Raw genomic sequence first — 25,749 nt, 5'->3', positions numbered from 1 at the left:
AACTACTGATGAAAGTATGGTTTGGATATCACACATCAACAACTGATGAAAATATCAATAAAATAAAGGACTTTATCATCAATAATAATTGTCAAATCACTATTAGAAAAGTTGCTGAAGAGACAGGAGTCTCTTATTTGCTTCTAAGTTGTGAAATAATTTTGATTAAATTTTGTATAAATAAATGAGTAGCTGCAAAATTTGTTTCAGAATTGTCAAATTTTCAATAAAAACAATTGTTAGCAGACATCATTGATGAGTCGGAATTACTCAAACAGGAGAAACATGTGTATGGGTAATGATGTTGAAATAAAATTTTTGGATTTACCAATGATAATGCTCCAGCAAACTTCACTATTATTTCATAATTATTTAACCAAAAATAACACCATACTGATACTGCAGCATCCATAATTTTCCCCAGACATAGCACACTACAATTTTTTCTTATTAGGAGAACATTTAAAAGTACAATGATTTGAGACAGCAGATGAAATAAAGAAAAAAAAATTGTTATATGAACTAAAAGCAATACCAAAAAATGTTTTCCACAAATGTTTTGGGGATTGGAAGAAAAACTGGCATAAGTGTGTCAGTTCTCTGGGGACTACTTTGAAAGAGACATCATCAATATAGAAGAATGTATAAAAAATTATTTTTAATGAAAATTAATATTCTTATTATTTTTTTATTATTACCCTTGTAGAGTACTTTTTTACCTCTTGATATGCCTAATTGCTGATGATATAGTAATTCTAGCCGAGAGTAAAAAGGATTTAGAAGAAACAATGAACGGCATAGATGAAGTCCTACCCAAGAACTATCGCATGAAAATAAACAAGAACAAAACAAAAGTAATGAAATGTAGTAGAAATAACAAAGATGGACCACTGAATGTGAAAATAGGAGAAAAGATTATGGAGGTAGAAGAATTTTGTTATTTGGGAAGTAGAATTACTAAAGATGGACGAAGCAGGAGCGATATAAAATGCCGAATAGCACAAGCTAAACGAGCCTTCAGTAAGAAATATAATTTGTTTACATCAAAAATTAATTTAAATGTCAGGAAAAGATTTTTGAAAGTGTATGTTTGGAGTGTCGCTTTATATGGAAGTGAAACTTGGACAATCGGAGTATCTGAGAAGAAAAGATTAGAAGCTTTTGAAATGTGGTGCTATAGGAGAATGTTAAAAATCAGATGGGTGGATAAAGTGACAAATGAAGAGGTATTGCGGCAAATAGATGAAGAAAGAAGCATTTGGATAAATATAGTTAAAAGAAGAGACAGACTTATAGGCCACATACTAAGGCATCCTGGAATAGTCGTTTTGATATTGGAAGGACAGGTAGAAGGAAAAAATTGTGTGGGCAGGTCACGTTTGGAATATGTAAAACAAATTGTTAGGGATGTAGGATGTAGAGGGTATACTGAAATGAAACGATTAGCACTAGATAGGGAATCTTGGAGATGCATCAAACCAGTCAAATGACTGAAGACAAAAAAAAAATGCCTAATTATATTTTCATTTTTTTGACTGTTGGGAATATACTTTTTAGTGAAGCATGCTTTATGTCAAAAATTACCCATTGATTTATATCTTTTCTAACTAACAGGAGTATTAAACATCAAAATTTAGTCAAAAAGCAGTTAATAAAAATGTGTATATAAATGAGAGAGAGTGTGTGTGTGTGTGTACATATATGCAAACATGTTAGTATGATTTAGTAACAAAACTTGTAGAGAATTTAATTCTGAGATTAATGTAAATACAGCCAATAAAAAAAGTAAGTAAAACCTTTTAAAAATTGGTTTTTTATTGAAGCAAAGCAAACAAAAAATAGACAGAATATTATATTACTCTGTACCTAATAAACATTCGTTTTAAAAACAAAAATGCTAATTACTGAAAATAATTTTAAAAGAAATACAAAATTTATAAAACAAATTTTGGCCGTGTAATTTCAATAACTTACTCAGGTAAAATGAAATAATTACGTAAAAGACCTTAATTGAAATGTATGTTTCTATAAGATGTATAAGATAAAATGTATGTTACTTTACAAATATTTAAAAATGTTTTATTGTACAGGTTGGCAATACTAACAGCTGGTCAACAATGAAAAAAAAATTTGTATTTTGTTTGAATCTGTTGTCATAAGTTACATACAGATAAAGGAAGTGTTGTATTATTACATTGTAGTATAAAAATGCTGTATGAGCACTTGCACATATTGTCGAGCAAACTTAGTGTAGATGACTGATTTTTAACTTTTCATTAGAATATTATGACAATGATTTTATCTATACTTTTTTAAACTCTTCTGGTACTTTCTAAACTATTAAATGAAAATTGGGAAGCACAATTTCTTAAACATACACAAAATGAGCATCATGACATGATGTTGAAGGCTGTCCTAAACGCAGAAGATGATCTTTTGACAGATGACCAACCTTAAATCAGTTAAACCATTGTTAAACATGTACATAGCAAAATTCTGTAACTTCATTAATAGATTATAAAAAAAGTTACTGCTTAGCATGTTGTTTAGATAATTTTTTTTCTTGATTTTCTGGTGGTCAGTTTCAGTAAAGCAATTATTTAGATTGCTATTTATATTCTCAGTAACAACAGGAAATTTTTTTTGTATTGAACTATAGTTTAACAACACTATTACAATATGTAATAATTTTAATTAATGACTAGACAGAAAAATGGTTTTGAAAGAAAGAACAATTTCCATAAAAGCTGGAAATCTTTAGCTTTAATGTTATAGAAGAATACAATCATATCTAACTGCTCCTCCCCCCCAAAAAAAAAACAATGTTCAGATAAATACAAAGCCAGCTTGTTTGTAGCAACATCTTGTCTAAAATCAGCAGAAATTCCTGCCCATTTTAATTTAATCCTTCTATTTTCATGGCTGACACAGATATTTTTGGTTTCCAATGGCATGATATACCCTACCCTGTACTTGATTCCACATGGGTTTAATAAATCCCACAAAAAAAATTCCAGAGTTCCACCAGCCCTGCAGGACATTAAGTATTTTTTTTTAAAGAGATTACTTCTTCAGAGATATACACTAAGTATGACTGAAGGAGATATCCGATTCATCATCCCTCTCAATTAATTACAAACAATAAATGTAACAAAAAAAAAATTGCATACATTATAAATACGTCATTAAGTATACATAAATATATCTAACTCTTATGTGGAGAAAAAATTACCTTAGGTTTCTTCGGATGAGGTGAATCAGACTGTCCTGCACCACGAGGACCAGGTTTGCCTGGTCCTGTTCGCTTCTTTTTACGTTTACTATAAGGTTCTTCATAGTCGTAATCTGAATCTGGATCTGGTTCATCAAATCCATCCATAGCTTGTAAATCAAGTTCATCATAGAACCATGCATCCTTTAAAAAAAAAAAAAATAATAAAATTAAGTACTATGGAACTACACTTAAGTTATGTCACTATATAAAAGTGCAATACATACATTACAGCAAAAGCAAATATTCCTTAACTACAGTCTATTTAAAATTTAAACAGTCATTCTCATAGTGATGCATTTTACCACCAAATACTTGTAAGCTCACAATCTATCTCCATCTTTGGCATTAAATATTTTCACTGTCTGACATTTCTAAATTTAAAACCATAGTAATCTCTACCAAGGCCATTTATAGAAAAATTTCCCTTTAGTACTACACTATACGTTGATATTTATGATTTTATCAAATGTAAAGCAGCACAACAAACATTAAACAAAGTGTAACACATCATATATCATACTCATTTGTTTAGACAACATATTCTGTATAATTTGTTAAACAATACTTTCACACCACCAACTAACTAATGGTCTACTGATGATCTACTCAAAAATAACACCGTTTACATTTGGGATTTTCAGAATTTAAATTCCAACCCTTCATGACCCAAGGTTATCTTTGATGTACATCTATGGGTAGAAAAATAATCTTGTATTAGTGATCCATACACAAGAATTATTTAAAAATAAAAAAAATATATATATACATCTATATAATATATATACATATGTATAGCTTGGATGAACAGTTACACTGTGGTGATTTAATTTTTTTCCAAATTTTTAAAGAAAAATCCTCACATTTACAAATTTTATTATAATAATAAGTTGAAAAATACAATATTTTAGACAAAATATATGCTATTTTTAATTATTATTGAATATTATGCTATATTATTATCAATAAAAAATAAATCTTTTGGTAATAATTTTCTTTTACAGTAATATACATTTATTAATTTGTGTTGTAAAACACATGTTATATAGAGTGACACAGATATATACTCATTTTGGAATAAACCGAACACTGTAACTATTACTCGAACCTGTAATTTGTTTGTTGTAACATGTGTGTGAACTAATGCCATTTATTTCAGTTACCATGCCTGAATGGTCAGTGGAACATTGCGTGTTCACGTAAGATGCATATGTGAGGCAGCAATTTGGTTGTGGCAGCTCAGAGGTAATTCTGCCATCATTTCAATGTCAACTGACAAAGATTAATTCCAACAAGGTAAACCGTACTGGAATGGGTTGAAAATTTCTGACACACTCCAGGGGTTGAACATACAGTGAGAAGACAAGAAAATGTGGAGAGAGTGAGAGCAGCAGTTCTCCACAGTCTGCAACGTTCAGCATGGAGCCATGCAATAGCATTATGATTGGGACAGGAATCGGTAGGAGAATTCTGAAAACCAATCTTAAATTTCATCCATACAAGGTGGTCTGTATGCAGCAATTACTCCCAAGAAATTATGAACAGCGGAATGATTTTGTTGCAATAAAGTGCAAGTCCTTCTCCATGGGCACATGTTGAGCGATAGAATCCATTTCCATCTAAACAGGTATGTCAACCAACAGAACTGCAGCTACTGGTCATCAGAAAACCCAAGATATGAACAACCTCTCCATTCACCCATGTGACAGTACGGTGCACAATATCTAGGCATTTTCTTATCGGCCCCTACTTTTTTGAAAAGGAGGGTGTACACAGTGACAGTGAATTTTCATCGTTACACGAACATGATTACCACTTTTTTCCAGCCAGCATTCCCGTACTTGGACATGGGTCCAAAAGTGTGGTTCCAACAAGATGGGGAGACAGCACACACTTGCCGCTCATTCAATACAAACCCTATAACACTGTTTCTTGGCCATGCAATTTCTAGGTTCTAAGATGTTCCTTGGCCCCCTCAATCTCCCGTCCTAAGTATGTATGACTTCTTCCTGTGGGAATACTTAAAGGAGTAGGTGTACATCCAGAAACCTGTACCTTACAGCAACTGAAAACATGTAATGTATTCATAGGGAGGTACAGATCATAGAGGAGACACTTGAACAGGTGTGGAGCAGCTTCATTTCTTGACTTGAAACATGTATCAGGGAAGATGGTCATCAGTTTCCAGATATAATTTTTGCCACCTAACATAAATGGCATCATTTCTTCACATATTCTATTCAATATAATAAAGTTTGGTGAAAAATTATCTGTGTCACATTCATTCCAAAATGAATATACATCTCTGTGTCACCTATATTAATGTACACAATACTAGCTTCATAAGAAAGAATTTCTTAAAGTAACAGATTAATTTACGCAGACTTCCTCAGGAGCTATATATGTATTAAGAGTCCAAAATGTCTAAACATCATTATTATATGCTTTTTATTTAATAAATTCCAAAATAAATTATTTGCAACACAAAAAAATAATACTTCACTTTAAAGCATACTTATAAATTAATTGTAGATCTGGAGAACAAATTTTGATAATTTAGAATTTAAATTGTTAACATTTTTAACAGTTTTTTTTTTTATAAATCAGACAATCTTTACTTTACTCAATAAAGATACAACTATAGAACAATAGCACAAAACACAACAGCAAGAAAATAATATTATCATGTGTAATGTAATGATGTATATTTTGCATTTATTTAAATTAAATACCTATATGCTGATACCCAATTATAAAAAATGCACTTTTTTGTGGTTATAAAAGATAATAATTACAAAGCATGTGAAAAATGCAGTCTAAAAGGAATTTGAACCCAGAACCATAATGAATAATGTTTATATTAAACGTTGAAGGTAATTGTAATATAATGTTTATATTACAATTACATGAATTTATGATTAATTTCTAAACTAATTACATGGAACCAGGATAAGATCATAAACTACCCTGTCCAACTCAATCAGAGAAAGAGTCCCTCAATGGATTGCTTGCCTTCTGTCCTTATACATTAATATTTCTTGAAAGAATTGGGTTAACCATCATTTGTTTTATCTGTGAATTAACAGCAATATTCTAGTAGCTAGCAGGGGGAGCCATTTCATTATTAGGGTTCAGCAGGTTAGAGAACCTGTGTAACTTTCCAGTGACTTCGTTTCCTATCTAGGAATTCCACAATAGCCTTATTAGCAGCAGAAGTGTCTACTGAGTAAGAACAGACCACATAAAATCTAGTTTAATATTATTTAAATTTAAAAATTCTCAACATATGTAATAAATAATTTAAATAAAAAATAAAAATTTGAATTTATTAATGTGGAACATACAATATGACAATCTTACACTTACAGGAACTTTAGGTGTGGCATCCTCTTTTAAACCAGAACTATCTTTACTATCTTCACTTTGAGCTGCTGAAGCTCCAGGATTTTCAATTGTTGATATACTATGAAGATCATTTGAATCGCTATCTACTTCTTTCCTCCGTGATGGCTGCATCATATTCATTAAATACTGTCTACGTTTTTTACGCCATCTTTTAGATGGGTAAGTATATACCTGGCCCTCTTGTAAACCAGGCATTCTTTGTCTTGAACTCATAAAAAGATTTGAATGGTTCTGAGCTAATCCTGTCACAAAAGACAAATATTAACAGAGTAATAAGTTATGTAAATTTAAATAATATACAAAACTTTTATATCATTTTACTAATTTTATTATAATCACAGTACACTAACAGTACCTGGGAAAAAGTGAATGAATGAGGGTTTACAATTTCAGACACTGTTTAGTGTTAAATTTGAAATGAAAGAAAAACTTTACCAGGCAATTTTGACTAGCTGTTAAAAGAATTACTGATGAACAAATACTTAAAACACCTTGAACATTTAAAAGTATTCAAGATTTGAGAAAACAATTCTTTAGAACTTGATTCCTGAATATAATACCAGTATATAAAATTTGAATATTCCACATATCATGTCAAATGTTTAGCGCAATAACTACTCCATAATATATCACATTATATATCTTAATTAATGTAAAAAAATAATTATCTGTTTTACAGCAACTGGCATGAATAGCTGAAACTCACTACAGTGCTTCAAGTACTTGAATGTAAATGCACAGTCCTAAGATAACGTTTCATTATCCACTAGAATAGTTTGCATGTTAGCCTCTAGGTTAAATGTGTTGTGACGCATTGCCGTCTAACGAAAACAATCCACAAGGATGTGGTGCACTGTTAGTTGGCAGTCGCAGCAAGGACATAGGGGTGCATCTGTTTGCATCATCAGATATTCATGAGTGAGCCTTGTATGCCCTATTCCTAAACAACAAATAATAACCTCCTCTGATAGTTATTTCTGCATGAGGTGCTCCAAGATGAAACAGTGTTAACTGGGTGAAGTTTACTGTTCATGGTAGCATTCCAATCATTTTGCCACTCATCATGAACCAGCCACTTCAGAAAACAAACAAAATCGTTCAAAGCAACGTGATTGGTGAAAGGAGACTGAAAACAAGCCTCTTTTTCAGACCATCTGTGCACTCATTGCCTGAAATTCCAATATGGCTGCAAATTCAGCAAAAGCTCACTCTTGTATTACAGTGATTCATTTGTGAAATGACACAATGAATCTCACAAACAGGGTGTCTGGAGTACGTGTCATTAATTGTTTGTAAGGCACTCATGGAATATTGAGTGAACAAGAACATGTCAAAATTTTGGGCTAATTATATGTAAGTCCTTATTAATGGCATACAGTTCTGCAACAAAAATACTAGTGATGCTGGGAAGGCAAAACATGTATGTTCTGTTGCCAACCACAAAACTACAACCAACAGAATCGTTTATAGAGCCGTCCGTATAAACTGTAACGTCAGGATTCATGTGATATAACATTGTTTATTATAAAAATATATCACGTCTGGGTGATACTAACGCAGAAGCATTTTTTATCAAAAAAAAAGTTAATAGAAAAGAAAGGCCTATACTCTCAAAACATTTCCACATATTGGAAAAATAACAAACTGTGTTTTTGCTAACAAAAGTTTAACAGGGCACCCTGTTTAGTACTTAGATTTAATTTGCAACAAAAAAAGAGACCCTGAATGTGTTCAAATATTTGTTTTCTTAAATAAAAATATATAACAGGTAAGATATATTTACAATACCAGTCAATTATTTTAGTTAAAAATAACTTAAAGTAATTCCAAAAATTAATATTAATAATGTCTCTAAATAAGTTTTTCTTTTATCAACACTTTTTAATTATATAATTAATAAAGATATATAGTAAAATTTAAATAGGTATAAATCTGAAATATAAATTAAAGATTTTAATTTAAAATACTTAAATGTAAATTATATAAATGATTTGTATATGGTATTATACACCTGATTTGAATGTTGAATAATATTTAAATATATAATAATATGGAATAATGATTGGGAATTAAAATATTCATAAACAGATTAATATTCAAATTAAAAAAAAAAGAAGAAAACAAAAAAATTCCTTTTGGCATGTCAGAAGGCAGAGGTAGATTTCACCAGTGCTAAGTAGGGGATAAAAAATATTTTCACCTTAAAGTTAAGAAAAACTTCAGATTTACTCAATACAACAATGGTTGCAAGTGAAAAAAAGTTGCACATGCTTAGCATACAATAAGCCCCATCTTCTTACAATTTCAGCAACATTTTGGTCATGCCTTGCCATAAGGGTTGTCATATCAAAAATTATTTCAGACAAAAATTCTAGGTAATGTTTAGAGGACTAATGAACACTTTAAACCGATTCGATACTGTACCTATTAAGGGAGGTATGATTTTTTTGTCTTTGAAACCCCATTTTTTCAACCCCCTGAGCCAATGGTTGGTGATATCAAAAAACTTTACTTAGATTAAGTTATCCAAAGAATAGTAGAAACTTTAGACGAATTTGATATTTTACTTAATTAGAAAGTTATACTGATATTTTGTTTTTTCAAAAAAGCCCCCTCATTTCCACCCCTCGTGGTCCGATTTTGCCCATTAACGAACTCAACTGAGATTTTATGTATCTATTTGAAAGTGATTGGCTCAAAATTACAGCAGTTATAATGATCACAAGAAAAGATATATATATATATATACTTTTGAACTGATGGTAGTTTTGGGGTCTGGGGATGTGAAATGCGAAAATATGTCAAACTTTTTCTTAAGTCTAATCATGGTGCCCATTACAATAGGTATTTTCTTATGAAATCTACCTAAAACTGGTATTTGTCTCATCATTAAAATGAAAATAATTAAGTTTTACCAGATTCATAAAGTGTCTCTGCTATAAGTAAATACAACAGTAAATTAATTGCAATTTCAATTGAAAGGGGAGAAAATACATTTAAGAATGATTTTATAGGACTCACAATTTATGTTGTTATCTTACAATTGGCTAATAAACTATGTTTAGAAAAAGAAAATACAGGTGAAAAGAATTTTATACTTAAAATCCACAGAGAAATTTTGGTAAAAACAGATGAATCTGCATGGATGAATGTTATAACATCATATTTCTATAATGTCACAGGAAGATGTAATTAGTATATCCATCTATTTCAAAAGGTACAAGGCAAAGGGAGCCAAAACATACGCAACCCAATAATTAATATGCTTAAAAAAAATTAAAACATATATTCTACTGTATTTTGTAGGTGAACAAGAAGTATTTATATTTACTTATTTTTTCACAATAGATGCAGGAAATGTCCTCCAACTATTGCTATACATGTCTTAAAACGTTTCTTCATGTAAGTTTTCTGATTGTTCACTGCACTTATGCGGAATATTTTGTCTCCAATGTTGTGCTTGAAAAAGGTTGATTCTGTGAGGGTTGTTCTTATAGAGATATCCTTCAGATTTTAAATTATTACCTTAACATTATCCTTCAGGGGAGTTAAATCTGGTGATCTAGGCGGTCATAATCCAATAAAAATGACATGTTTCCCAAAACACTCGCACAGCATTATCATTGTCCTATTTGCTGTGCCGTTGCACTGTCTTGCTGCAGCCAGCAGTCTCATTCATTAGTCTTTAATAGTATCACAAATTGCATGATGTCCTGGTAACGTTCAGCTGTTATTGTTTCCCTGAAAAAGATTGATTTCGCACGCCAGATGGTGTGCGAAATCACACACCAAACTGGCTGTTGGCTGTTTATGTAGCCACTTAGATGAAACCATGTTTCATCAGAGTAGAAAACATAATCTAACATCCAAACACTGCTAGGAATAAAATGCAAAAAAACATTGACAATAATGTAGTCTTTTTCCCCTATCAGGTTCTCAAAGCTCATACACAATGTGAGAGAGATATGGTTTCAGTTTCTTTGTGACTGCGAACACTTCCATAAGACATTCCAATTTGTTGATACAGTTTTATATCAACTTTCTTGGTGAATGTAGTAAGGATAGTAAGGAAAGTAACCAACTTTCCTAGGACACGTCATTTAAAACCATAAGTCGGTCAGACCTATTACACTAACAGTTTCTCTAAAATGAGTGACTACGCATAATTTCATTGATTTATTAGGCACCTGCAATTCAGAAAAAGCTACCCTAAAATCTTCCTGACATTTTAAGAATGACTGTGATTTAAAATGACTTTCAACAATGAATGCACATTGTGACTAGGAGAAATGCATGTTTGTCTGCTCACAGCTTACTCATTACTGTCATCAAAAAGGAGAGAAATTATTTGGCATTTTTCATGTGCTACCATGTGCTACTCTTCTACTACAAGATCACCCATTGCCAACACACAAATTTCCAATGGCAAAAACCTAAATTTCCTTTTGCAATATGTCTTCAAATAGGGTTGCATATCTTTTGGCTCACTCTGTACAAAAGATGTTTAGTGACTGGGGAGCCTAAGTTTATTCAAACAGCTTTTTTAATACGGAAAGCTATATAAAAGAAAGATGATAATCTACAAAAAGAGGAAAGAGGATTACGTGAACAAAACCAATTGCGAAAAGTTGTTCAAAAAAAGACTTTTACCAAAAAACTTATTTTCAGGTTTTTGATAATGTGGCTTATCAATGTAATAAGAAATAAAATATCTATAAAATGTGTAGCACTATATTTAAAAGGCAGAAGTGGTTGAAAAATGGAAATACTACATTTCATTTTATTTTTGAAATAATTTGCTGAAATAGTTGCTAACAAACTAAAAAAAATTATTCAATTAAAGGAATTTTAGAAGGATTTGGATACTTAGACGTTGGATTACCACTGTGATCAATCCCACATGAGCCTTATCAAATTTATTCAGTATACATTAAAGAACAAACAGTTAGGAAGTTTTAATTAAAAACCAATACAATAAAACTTATCAAAGAAAATTTGTCCCCTATACATGTTGATGAGGAAATATAATGCCACCATTATGTAAAAAATAGAAAAGAAATACTGAAATAAGAATTGCAAATAGGCAATTGAAGTGGACTGATTATTAATCTGGCATTTCTAAGCAGTGAACAGAAAGAAAAATTTGAAGTGAAAGCACTACTTTATCAGATAAACTATCAGGCATTGATGAAATGAATTTATAAACAAGACAGAATAGAAACAAAAAAAATATGCATCACTTCTATAAACTTTTAAGATATTAACAATTATTTGAAAATTTTAAAACTTCCATTTTCTTCTGTATGTACCACGTCTTTAGAATACTGGTTAAGATCATAACTATTTAGATTTCCAGAAGCTACGATTAACATTATACAAGCCACAAAAATGTTTTAATCATAATATTTTTCTTTGACCAGCTGCCATATTTACCTACTACTTTTACCTTTCATGTTATTCTAAGACCTATATTCAGTCCTTCATCAAACTTCTATATTCAATATAACATTAGGTTGATACAATCCATTCAAGACTGTAGAAGCTCCATGATGGGAAGGCAAAGTGTCAAAATGTAACAACACATTGTCTTGGGTGTCACAATGTATAAATTGTATGCAACTGACACAAGACATACATCACTCATGAAAATGACTCGACTATTCCCAATTAACAATTATACCACGCCAGGCTTATTAGGGAAAATGTTACAAAGCAGTATGCAAAGTCCTCTGAAATGCAGCTGATCCCTGATCCCTGTAACTGACACCATCACAAGCAAATACTCTTCAATGAACATCATTACTCTTAAAAACAGCAACTTTCACTAGAATCTCAATGCTTTACAAGGGTCACAGTGGGAAAAATACAATTTCCTCTAATCAGTTGGGAAATATAATAGCTGAGAAGTGAAAGTTTTGCAGATGTATGTATAGTCTAATTTCTAACATTGTAAATGAGTGGAATATGCATTTTCACTTTTTACAAATTAATAGAAATAAATAAATATATATATTAAAAATATGTTAACAAAAATTACTCACCAGTTTGAGGGTCCAAAAACGGCATTCTTAATCGCCTTTCTATACATAATCTTGTATTATAATTAGCAGAATTTTCTATTGCCTCACGGTATGCTGAATCGCTCATAAAACTGAAATAACATTTCAATGTAAATATAATAGAACAAATTATAATTTAAAATATTTAAAAATTACATTAATAAACACAGTTTTTGGCACATGAAAGTTTTATTGTAAATCTAATTAAATTTTTTATACTGAATTAAAAAATGAAATCAGAATTTTTTATCGCCCACAGATTTATATAACATTTTTGAAATAATACTTATGTATTATTCTACATACTTTCTTAACAGTAATATATGTACATAAAAGAATACTTTAAATGATTTCTAACAGAGGGTAGGGTAGAAATATAACCTTATGAAGGCAATAGCTAAATATGCATGATGATTCAGTTACTGTAGGATCTGACATGCCAGCAGTCACACGTCACATGATAAAGAGCAGTCTTCTGAGTCATACAATAAACATATCAGTATTGTTTGAACATTAACTGTGTAAGCACGTACTGTGGTTTCATTCAGTTTTGTCATTTACAGTAACCATGTTGAGTATGTTATTTAAGTGAATAAATATGCCATGGAAGTATGTAAATGATTCGGATAACTTCTGTTACGTATGTGGAGATTTTATATTTAAATGAAGTTCGACAACTCTAATTAAAAAAAATTATGAACTATATTTTGGCTGTAAAGTTGAGGATCTGATAAGAACTGGACCCTTCAGTTTGGACCCTTTGAGTTTTGGCATACCGATGGTGTGACATGAACCAAAGACCATTTGTTTGTCTATTATTTCTGTATTACAAAGATAAAATAAGTAGTAAATCCAAACACACAGTGCAATACCCGAATTTACCATCTGCTATAAGGCCAGTGCCTTATGGTAAGGACTTACTAGTACTCCAACACATCTAACTAGAAGATAAACTGGAATATGAGGTACCCACTGAAGTTTGACATGAGACCAAGATCTTTCATGGTTCTGATCATTTGAAGCAGAATTCTCTTCCCATGAACCTCATTTTAAAACTCAAGGTGAATTAAATGACTTTGGCTTAACAGTTGTTAAAAATCAGGTCATTTATTTGTTGGGCAAAATTCTTTTAGGAAATCATAAATCCCTTTACTACAGTAACACTGTGGGTGAATTATTGTAGTCAAACAAACACATGGGGTATAATATGTCCCTAAAGATTCATTTCTTGGATTTCTTTCTGGCTCAACGCGGTCGGTAACAAGCACAAGGAACACTTCCTCCGGCAAATCTGTCTTGGAAAACAGCAACAGTGGAATCCAAATCATACAAACATGACTAGTATGTATGTACCAGTGTCATTCAGGAAGTTCTTGGCCTGTCACAGAAATGGCACAAGTATGACCAAATGATTATGATATTTGTCAAATGTGATCCTTTAAGATGGCTTTAGATGAAGCAACATATCAGGTGATTCAGGAAATTAAATAAATATCATAACTAGGATACAAACAGCAAGGATTCAGTTGCTAGATTTGTATGTCTGTTGAGATTAAATCTTCTAAAAGAATACTTTATAGGAGTTTGTACTTCAATTTTACCTCTTTTTCAGAAAATGTCAAAACTTGTGTCAATCTAGTAAAGCAAACAAATTTTGACATTTTCTGAAAAAGGGATAAAATTGAAGTACAAACTCTTATAAAGTATTCTTTAAGAAGATTTAATCTCAACAGACATACAAAAAGTTAGTTCCACTTTAAACGATTCTTCACGTTTGTTTCCAAAAAAAATTGTAAAAACTAGGCATCTGAATTTAAATGTGATTGTATATCCCTTCAGGATGCTCTAAAGTGCTATGATTGAAAAATTGTCACGTAGATCAACAATGCTGTGTATTAAATAATCATAGAGCAATTCAGTAAGTGAACTTGCTGACAATTCAAATATCTCGATAGCCCACTATGTTTTACATGATATTTTGGTATGAAAAAGCTTTCCGCTTGATGAGTGCTGCATTTGTTAACAGTTGATCAATAATGAATTTGTCTGAACACTTCTCAAGGGTGTTTAGATTTAAACATGATTTTTGAGTTTTTTCCCTTTCCATCTTCAGTTTTATAACAACTTACCTTAGAAGATGAAATATGGGTTCATCATTACACGCCAGAGATGAAACAGTGGGTGGTAACTCGTGAAAATGTATGAAAGAAAGAAAGCAAAAACTGATTCCAAATGCAGGAAAAGTCATGGCTATGGTTTTTTGGATTCTTGTGATGTAGTGATCATAGACTATCTGCTAAAAGTCAGGACCATAACCCGGGAGTATTTTGCTTTATTACTAGACCAACTGAAGGGTACTCTTCAAGCTAAATGTAAAATTTCATATCTGGATGAAAAGAAAGTTCTTTTCACTACAATAATGCCCCTGCACACATGCCTTGGGTTGTTGCTGCAAAACTCCATGACCTACATTTCAAAGTGCTTCTACCCGCACTGTATTTGGTTCCCAGCGATTCTTCCTCTTCCCAAATCTGCAAAAAAAAAATGGCTCGCAGAACGAAATTGTTTCATTTCAAATGACAAGGTCAAAGCTAAGACAACCGCTTATTTTACAGAGCTGGACAAATCACATTATACAGAGGGTGTTAAGTGCAGTTGAAAAGTCATTAGTCTAAACGAATGAATAGCAAGGTAACTACATTGAAAAATAGAAAACAGATTTCTGAAAAATTTAGTGTTTTCTTTGTTGTGTCCAAAACTTTCCCAATGGCCCTCATAACCAAAACTAAAAAGTTCAAGAATTTTTAACTCTATTATTTTCTAAATAACCAAATAATATTAAAATATACAATTTGACACTCATTCATGGAGGAAACAATTTATTGAAAGCACTATAAAAGATTTCATATACTCATAGAAATACAAAATTTTAACTAACACAGAAAAATAAGTAACACGACTAAAAATCACTTATTTATTCGCATGCAGCATATCAACTTGTTTTAGATTCAAATTAGATACCTATACCTTTTATTTTTAGGTAACCTTAAAAAATTTATTTACATATAGTAGGAAGGGTTGTTTAAATACATGACGACCCCCACATTACTCATCAATATATAATTTTGATCAGGAAATTAAATAAATAACACAACTAGGATACAAACACAAATAATCAAGAACATAAAAACAATGAATATAAATATATATTTGTGCAATGCTGTAAAAGATAATATAAACAATGTTCATAGAATATCCACATAATAAGCAAACTAGAGAAATATTAAGTAAATATTCTAGTATTATTTTCATATTGAAAAATAGACAAACAAGACTATATGAATTACTAGGAATTTACCCCAGGTAAAATTACAACATTAAAAATAAAAACAATGATTTTCTACTAACTGCGCATGACAAAGTTGGAAGCAATGCTAATTTTGTTATTACTTAGTGATAAAAGGATAATTCATCTAAGAATAAAGAAGATTTATTTACTTTTCTATTTATTCAACTACAAGCTGAAACCCACATAAGAGTGCTATCACACTTTTTTGTATGACGAAGACAATGATGAAAACTCATTAATTTTTAATGCTGGTGAGGGGAATGCCAAACCTAATTACAAATTCAAGCCTCCAGATAGAGGCTTGACACTATACTTGCCTAGAGACAGGCAGAATATGATGGATTAAGTTGCTGACTGATGAAGGCAGCAAATCGCAGTTATTTCACTGTTAAAATGACAATTACCAAGTAGGAGGTAATTATACTAGGCAAAATTCATACTGCTTCATAATTTACGACTTATAGAATCCTTTTCTAAATTTCCAACATATCATACCTTATAGAAACTGAACCTTAATATGAATTTGCAGCAATAATTTTCAAAAACAAAACTAATTTTGAAAGAGACAAGTAGCTTGATCAGTTACAACCCATTAATCACCGCAAAGATGTGTACATTGGTACCAGAGTAGTAGCAGAGATCTAAATTAGAATAGGTAGGAAAAAATCTGATGTGGACACTACATGACTTCCTTGTATGCCTATTAAATTATATGTACACATTTTTTTTAAAATGAAAAGTGCATAAAATTTTATTTACATAAAAATATTAAGGGAGGATGATGAATATAGAGAAAGAAAATTTGAAAACTAGAAAACATGTACACAAATTAAGATGAGAAGAATTATATCAAACCAAACAGCGATTAAATGACTGGCAACAAAAAACAAATAAACGAAATGATGATCAACTCCAATTTACGAAGAATATTGTCCGACAATATCAGAGTAATGAACTAGAAGTAGAGAATTTTTTGCAATTTATTAAAGATCAGGCATGTAGGGTCTATTTTTCAGTCACTTTTTAGTTAACTTTTAATGTAGATGAAATTAAACAGAAATTCCAGAATAATTAAATTAAATAAAACAGAAATTAAACTAGAAAATCAAAAAATAGTATGATTCTAAATTATGATTTTCAATTAATATTAAACAATCAGATGTTTCACCAAATTTATTGCTTATATACATATGTAATGCCTATTAAATTATATTTACACATTTCTAAAAGGATATAAAACTTTATTTCAATAATTAAATAATGATAAATTCTATTTCACTAATTAAATTCAATAATAAAAAAAATGAAAAAAATGATTATTTATTGTAAAACTTTTTTACAATTACACGTTAATAATTATTAAATCAAAATATTTAAATTAAAAAAGGAAAAGTTAAAAAAATAAATAAAAAAAAACAAAAGGAGTTGAAAGTCTGATCTGAACCGATGTTGTGCCTTCCCTTAAGATCCAAATATTTCATTAATAAAAATTTTACTTTTTTTTCAATTGCAATAAAAAACGGAGGTGCACAACTAGATGTGACAACAGTGCTAAATCCAAAATTTAATCATTTTTGAGTTATGTGAGATACATATGTATGTAAGACGTCACGCCGAAACTAGTCAAAATGGATTCAGGAATGATCAAAATGGATATTTCCATTGAGATCTGAAAACAGAAATATTTCGCAATCACAATACTTCCTTTACTTTAAAGGAAGTAAAAAAATGTTAAAAATACAAAAAAGATAAAATCTGAAGACCAAAATTTTTTGCAATCACAATACTTCCTTTACTTTGTACAAGTAAAAAAGTAAGATGTTTTCTTTAGTATTTACAAATACATAGCACCAATGACCAAACATCCCTAATTCCTTATCTATAATTATAATTATCTATAATTTATAAATCAAAACATAAATTACCACTAACTTTTTCACTATTCATTAATCTAACAATTTACCTACCAAATCCCTACAATATTTAAATCGGAATAAAAAGAGTTACTAGGAAAACAATTACAAATTGCAGGCTAATAAATAGGAAAAAATTATTATAATAAACATATAAATCATTTTTCAAATACTACTGACATACACAATACTGTCCTGTTTAATCAAAATAGTAAAGAAAAATGTTCAAATAAATATTTATAAATAAACTAATTTTAATTTGTAACACCATATAAAAATAAGCTGCATGAGAAAACTATTTAGAAATTTTTTAATATTTGCAAAAAAGGAAAACATAATTGGGATTTCTCCTGGAACCTTCAGGATAAAAAAGACAGAACCGTAGGCTAAAAATAGAGGCTATTTCACAATAGACCTCTAAAGCCTATCTGACTTAAAACCCATTTGAGAGCTAATTATGCAAAGCCCTTTTGTTGTGTGTGTGTGTATATGTGTGCACGTGCGCACACATGATTCTCCACTAATATTATCAGACAAGAATACTTTTAATGTAGTTACTTTTTTCTCGGTTAGCTCACAATATTATTCCTAAATTGTTACATCAACCGAAATTATAACTTATGTAGCTATATTATTTACAAGTTATTTTAAATGATGATGACAGAATTATACACATCATAAAAATAAAATTCTAGTCAAAGGCCTAAAAAAGTTTTAGTTGTTTTAGATGTTGCAGATACAACACATATACACACACAAACTTCTCTGCACGAGTGAAAACAGACGTTTGTAATGTTATGCTACAACAAAACTGCCAACTATTTCTTTCTTTCGTTTTTGCAACTCATACGTAGCAGTTGCTATTCTGGTACCACATTAAAAAAAGGATACATTTATTGTTATGGTGCTTCCTGTTTGGCTCAATGACACCTTTACTTTATAGAAATGACTATCGCCACTTTAGTATTGTTTAAAAAAAAGAAATCAACAACTCTTTCACTCAATTTATAAGAAAAATTCCATCTTTTGGAATTTAAGTACTACTAAAAAGAATCAATTTTTAGCTGAAATGAGAATTGCGAAACAAAAAATAAACAAAATGAAAAACTAAAATTTTTTATCCTTTTTCCAGAATTAAAATAAAAGCACACATTACATAATTACAGATGAAATTACTGATGGGTAATTAGTAATTTATTATAGCTTCCACCTGATTAATTTAAGGTATTTGTTTATTTACATTTCTTTAGTGATATCAGTAATTAAGAATATAACTGACAGCTATAGAGTGAATGTAAACAAAATTGAACATAACTCTTTAACTTACAAAACTTCACCCAAATACAATTTATCAGCTACATTACAGAAAAAGTGTGCTGTTCAGAAACAGATACCAGATTGTGTAGCACAAGTAGAAGGCAGAAATCACTTCACAAAGCAACAAGTAACAATGTTATCTGCATTCACGGTAATAAAAGTTGAATCGTGTACATATTATTAAATCATAATCATATTTATCATTACTAATTACTATCTTACACCTATTTAATCACACAAGAGACTGTTAAACTACTTATTTACAAAATCATTAATTAATAAATTTTGACAACTTACAAATCTGTTGTAAATATTATAATGTGATTAAAAATATTATGTTTATTTGTGATAATGATACGGTGACATGAAACTAAAACATTCAATGATAACAAACTGTATGCTGACTTACAAAAAGTACACACATACTTGTGTTCTACGACAACACTGTGGCGTTGATATAATAATGTTTACAAACTTTTAATTATTAACCCGCAAGTTATAAACTATTGGAAAAGAGTAAGGACCAGGTAAGTAATGTCACTGGCTATTGTCTTTTGTGCCTACTGAGACCACTGGACAAGCTATTCAAGCACCTTCTCGTGGGTAGAATGACAACTGAGTTGCATGCTGGAGTAGATTTAAGCAATAACCAGTATGGTTTTCACAAAGGTAGGTCCACGGTGCATGCTATCGATTGAGTAATGAAGCTGATGAGGCTGCCGCTGATTCCTGGCTTACCAGGACGATTCCAGTTGTTATGCTCCTGGACATTGAAAACGCTTTCAATAGTCTGCTCTGGCAAGTGATTCATGACAAACTGGAAAGTCATGGTGTGAGTGCATACCTTTGGCAGATCTTAAATCAGTACCTCTCTTGTAGGTATGTAGTTGCCAACTTGGAAGGAGTGCAAATTACCTACGAGGTGGAGTGTGCCACAGGGCTCAGTTCTTCGTCCTCTGCTATGGAACATCGCGTACGATGGTGTGTTGAGGATCAGGTGTCCGCAAGGGGTCATGGCTGTAGGCTTTGCAGATGTCCTGGCCTTGGTAATAGTTGGCAGTACAGAACACAAAGTGGCTGATGCAGGGCAATGCAGAAATTCACATTGCAAAGGAGTGGCTCAAATAAAATGACCTTAAATTGGCAGAACGGAATACGGTGGCAGTGGTCATGGCTTGCAGAAGGCTTGACCCGATCATTTTCCGAGTTTGTGAAACTGATGTTGCTACCTCCATCAAGGCTAAGTACCTTGGTGTTTGGTTGGACAAGCAGAGAACTTTTCTTGAGCACATTTGAGAGGCGATTAGCAAGGCTAGCAGGATAGTTAGTGCCCTAGCCAAGCTAATGAGTTATCGTGGCGGCCCATCTACAGGAGACTCGTCGCCTTTGCGGCGTGATCAGTCTATTTGTGCAGGGTTCCGGTATGGATTAGAACCCTTAGCATCAGGCGGGCCAGGGAGCTCCTAGATGGGCTGCAGAGAATGCTTGCCCTGCGGATTGCTTGTGTGTACAGGACTGTATCAACTGAGGCGGTGTTTGTCATTGCCGGAGTGGGCTATGAGACAGCGGGGTACAGCGGCAGGTGACACGGTTTATCAACCAGTGACAGCAGAGATGAGGATGGATGAATGGACCAGATCCCTCATCCCAGAAATTAATGTATGGATGAGGAGGAAGTACGGAAACCTGTCATGAACAGACAGTTTTTGAGTGGCCATGCCTGTTTTGGGGCATATCTACATAGGATTGGGAAGAGGGCTTCTCCCCTATGCCAGTATTGTGGGGTCACTGACTCCCTAGAACATGTTGTGCTATGGTGTGTGCGGTGGCATGAAGTAAGGAGCCCAGTATTTGATGAGTTTGGGGAGTTAAGGGTCGGGAATGTAATCCCTAAGATGCTTACCTCGGAACCAGCATGGCAGGGTATAACTGCCATGGTTGAAGCTATTGTGCATGGAAGAGAGAAAGAGAACGGCGAGTAGGAGTACCTCACACAGGTCATAGTTGATATGCTCTTTTTCAGTCAGGGCTTGTGTTTTATTGTTGTGTATTTTGTTATTATTCATTGTATTGTATATATGTAGTTGGGCGAGATTAGTTTTTGTATGTATTAAGTGTACTGATTTTTATGTATACAGGTGGTTGCATTGTCGGTTTTTATGTATGTATTTTGTGTACTTTATTAATCATGTATTATGTAGGTGAGTATTTGGGTCGGGGCTTATGTTGTGAATTTAATTGTTTTATTGTTGCATATTATGTGTTTGTCATAGCAGTTTTCAGTGCTATTATGTACACAATTCCGTAAAAAGGTATTACTGGTCTTATGTAAGAAATTACTTTTGGGAGTAAGTTAAGTAGTTAACTAAGGGAAAAAAAAGTGGAGCACAATGTTGCTCAGTACGTGAAAACTGTACTGAATAATTATTTGCAATTGTGTGGCCGAAAATTATTCGGGGTGGCCGTTTTTACAGACGTAGTGACCTCTCGTGCAGGGTGGGGACTGAGTTAGTTAAGCTTAAAAAGCGGGTCCCGGTCTCCACCTAATACAATTGCAAAAAAAAAGTTATAAACTGTCAGAATTGTTTTAAAATATTATTTACCACAATGATATGATTGAATCACTATTAATAATCAACAACCTTGGAATCAAGGACCAACTTTCATTTATAAATCACATATTTTCAATGTAAATTAAGAATAAAATAATAAATGTCTCTGATAACTGACAAATTTTTTTCTATCATTACATAATTCTCTATTTATATTTAAATTCTGTTGAATACACCACCTAATGTAGAATATCAAGATAAGACACCTTAATTTTCCATGAAAGTATTTTCACGAGATCCAGCGTTCTGAATCATGATTGAAATAACTCTGAATACTTTCATTAAAACTTAAGGTACTGTCTTACCTCAATGTTCTGTAATAGATGGTTTATTTAATAGAATTTAAATATAATTTAACAGTACAGGGGAATAACATGAATCTTAAAATGATTAATTTCAGTAAAATAATTCTTTATTTATGTGTTAATACATAAATATATGCGAGTATCTATATAACCCGTATTTATACTGAAGTCTAATAATTTGTCTTCAAGCCACTACATAAAATATTTTTTTTAATTCTATAATTAATCCTTTAAAATATTTTTTCTTAGTGTACAAATAAAGACCACTGAAAAAATAAACAGTGTAATAACTGTAAAACTAGAAATGATTGTCAACTGAGAACAGTTTAATTTCAACACCAATTGGATCTGTTTATCCTATTTTTTTTTATTTGAAGAAAAATTGTAAAGAAGTATAAAAAAATTATAAATATTTCTATCCACATTAATATATATATATATATAAAACATAAATAAGTGTTTAACTGTCTGTATAGATAAACTGAAAAGAGATTTGTTGAATATGTTCATCGTTAAGAGAATTTAATGTAGTAAGAGAGTTTAAAAACATTCCAGAATAAGCAAGGCCAACAGGATGTTAGTTCCAACAGATGTTTCTCCTCATTTGTTTACTTGTTTGGAAAGTAGCAGAATTAAAATCGTCTTTACAAAACAACCAACACATGTAGTTTCTCAACAGCAAATTTTATTTTAAAAACAAGGCACACAGCATTAAATGAAAACATATGTACATGTGTGGGTTTACACACACACACACACACACACACACACACACACACACACACACACACACACACACACACACATACACACACACACACACACACACACCAATCTGCATATAAACCTACACATATATAATAAATACCAGTTCTCTTTATTACTGTTACAGTTTATTTATTTTTAAATTTTATAACTCTACTCTATTGATACACAATATATTTTAATCTACCAATTCCACAAATGAAAACTGACATTAAAAAAATGCCTAATGCAATAACATCATATATATTCCATATATAAAATACTTCATTTAATTTACTACACTATTTGTAACCAATGCAAGAGTACACTGAACAAATAGAAAATTTTAGTTAAGGAGAAATAATCAATAACAATAACATTTTGGGTAAGGGGGAAATAATCAATAAAAATAAAATTATCATTTTCATTTTTCCATTAATGGAAGGCCACTCACTCTTTGATTAAAAGAATAATACTTTTCTTTAATGTTAAATCACATTGAAATAAAATTTTCTTATATCTATGATGAATTATTCAAAAGCAATGAATATTCTCAGTTTATGCATACTAAGGAAAAAATAAACAAGATCAAATCAAAAACACTAAAAACAAATGATAATCTAGTGCAATCACAGCTTGAACTTTATTCATAGCTATATTAAATTGTGAATGCTATTTTACTATTTATTCTTCTAGTAACATGTTAATGTCTGATTACAATAACTTTTATCAGATGATGTGGATTTAGTAGCACACAATAAAGGGTAAGTCTGACCACGATTCAAATACAGGAACTTCATGATGGAAGAAGCGACACCTTAATATTCCATTATTAATATAAAATTGCTCTGTTAATCAGTAAGCACAAGAACTGATTACTGTAAAATTAGAATCCTAAAAAACATTTATACTTATAAAAATCCATAAAGATTAACCAAAATTAAAACTATATAGAAATACTTCATTAATATGTAGATTGTAAAATAATAAATAATCCTTGGTAAGAAAAACAAAACATAAAACTAGCTAAGTAATATCAGCTAAAGTTTCACAAAGTATATTTAAAAAAGGTATGTCTGTCTGTAAAATAACATCATTTATATAACCAGAAAGGAGAAGCAATGCAAATACTCTAAATTCATATTGATACAACAGAAATGGAAAAAAAAATAAATAAAACTACTCTGACTTCTGAAAGGCTGCTTAAGTACAATAAAAATGCTTCATAACATATACAACCTAAAGGAATATAATTTAATTAACAAGGCATGTTGAAAAATCATTTAATGAAACAAGAGAGCAGCTGCACCTTGATGAGTTGTGCCCAAATGCAAAAAGTTGGATGACTTCTTCTCCTTTCCCAGCTACTCATTTATACTGACACTTTCCTAGGCAAAGTGTTTATATCTACTTATACACATAATGTAGAACTTGGCAATAAATGTTACTATTGCAGTTATGTTAAATTTTCTCAACAGAACATAAACACACAATTAAAATTCCTCATTTAAAATATCAGTGTTAATTACTACATAGGAATTAATCTTATACAGAAGATCAACAAAGATCTGCTTCAAGTTGCTAAAGAGGCTGACTTCCTCGAATCATCAATGCAAGAAGAAAATCCAGAGGTGGAAGTTGCCAACCCCCCACCCTTAAACCGTCAAATCACCCCCCCCCCCATCAATAAACTGTCAAAAAATATGCTTACTCAATCAAAAGATTACATTAAAATTAATGAAATACTCATACACATTTTAAAGATATTAATTTTGATCATATGTATAAAACTGGCGTCATTCTGCCACTAGGAAAAATAATTGATAAAAGCAGTACAATATCTAATGTGTAGATAGTAATATAAAAGTAACATAACTGTTACTAAACAAAGAAATAGCTTAAGTACAAATTAGTTAAGATGTTTTGACAATTGGTTTTTCCTACTCTTAGTTAATTCTTTTGTTACTCAACCAAAAATCTGAATATTTTTTGTACAGTAACCTCACTTGTTGTTTACAGATGGCCCACATTACAATAAATAATATATTGTGAATGGTGTGACCCCCACTGTTAAAATAAAAAAGAAGATGCTGTCCTTAATTATAATTCCTTTAATGCTAATATAAATTTACTTATATAATTAAAAATTAAATTCAATGCATGTTCCAGCAAAATTATTACTGTGAAAATAATGTTTTCCTTTCTTTTTTAGATGGTTCCTCAACTTATCTGTGTCCCTTTCTGTGCCAATATACACTGCAAGCTACTGTATTTAAAATTAAGAACAGCTGTTGGGAAAGTGACAATTACCATTTACCATGTTAATGTTAATTACTACCTACAGGATGATTTTGTACATACCACTTAGCAAATATTAATTCTTTTATACATCTATTGAATATATTGTAGTTTTAAAAAATATATATATAACATAAATATAAAAACATGACAATTTACAGGATGTACTTCTTTGACAATAATCAATCAGTAATGTCTAGTGCAATTCTGTAACACTGAAAATACTACACTAATATAATATTAATTTACTATATTATTTATTTTGCACTAGCTAAAACTTCAACAATATTTTATAAAATTTACTAATTCTATTTCATTGTAGAGTTCAATTTGTTTAATTCAGTTCAAACTGATTCAACTCTACTGTTTAAGAATTCAGATATCATTCTGACGAGTTGATCACATTTTAATCCCTTGAGGTTCATCCACCTGAATTTCCACTAATACAGTAATAGGTAAAACTAATCAAAATGCCT

The 25,749-nt window shown here is 31.0% G+C and overlaps 1 protein-coding gene across 3 annotated transcripts in view; it reads right to left on the bottom strand.

Annotated features, from left to right (window-relative positions):
• The window catches only part of LOC142319663 (protein O-linked-mannose beta-1,2-N-acetylglucosaminyltransferase 1-like), a 111,944-nt gene that overhangs the window by 44,296 nt on the left and 41,899 nt on the right, over positions 1–25,749 (bottom strand). For all 3 annotated transcript variants that reach the window (XM_075357213.1, XM_075357215.1, XM_075357214.1), the window contains exons 2-4: positions 12,718–12,827; positions 6,638–6,918; positions 3,233–3,415 (exon numbers count right to left, since the gene is read on the bottom strand). In XM_075357213.1, coding sequence (XP_075213328.1) covers positions 3,233–3,415; positions 6,638–6,918; positions 12,718–12,827 — 574 coding nt within the window. The remainder of the gene's footprint in view (positions 1–3,232; positions 3,416–6,637; positions 6,919–12,717; positions 12,828–25,749) is intronic.

This window comes from Lycorma delicatula, chromosome 2 (assembly GCF_047948215.1).
Source record: "Lycorma delicatula isolate Av1 chromosome 2, ASM4794821v1, whole genome shotgun sequence".
Classification (NCBI taxonomy): domain Eukaryota; kingdom Metazoa; phylum Arthropoda; class Insecta; order Hemiptera; family Fulgoridae; genus Lycorma; species Lycorma delicatula.
Note: the sequence above shows the minus strand (reverse complement) of the source record. Positions and strands in the feature narration are given on the sequence as shown.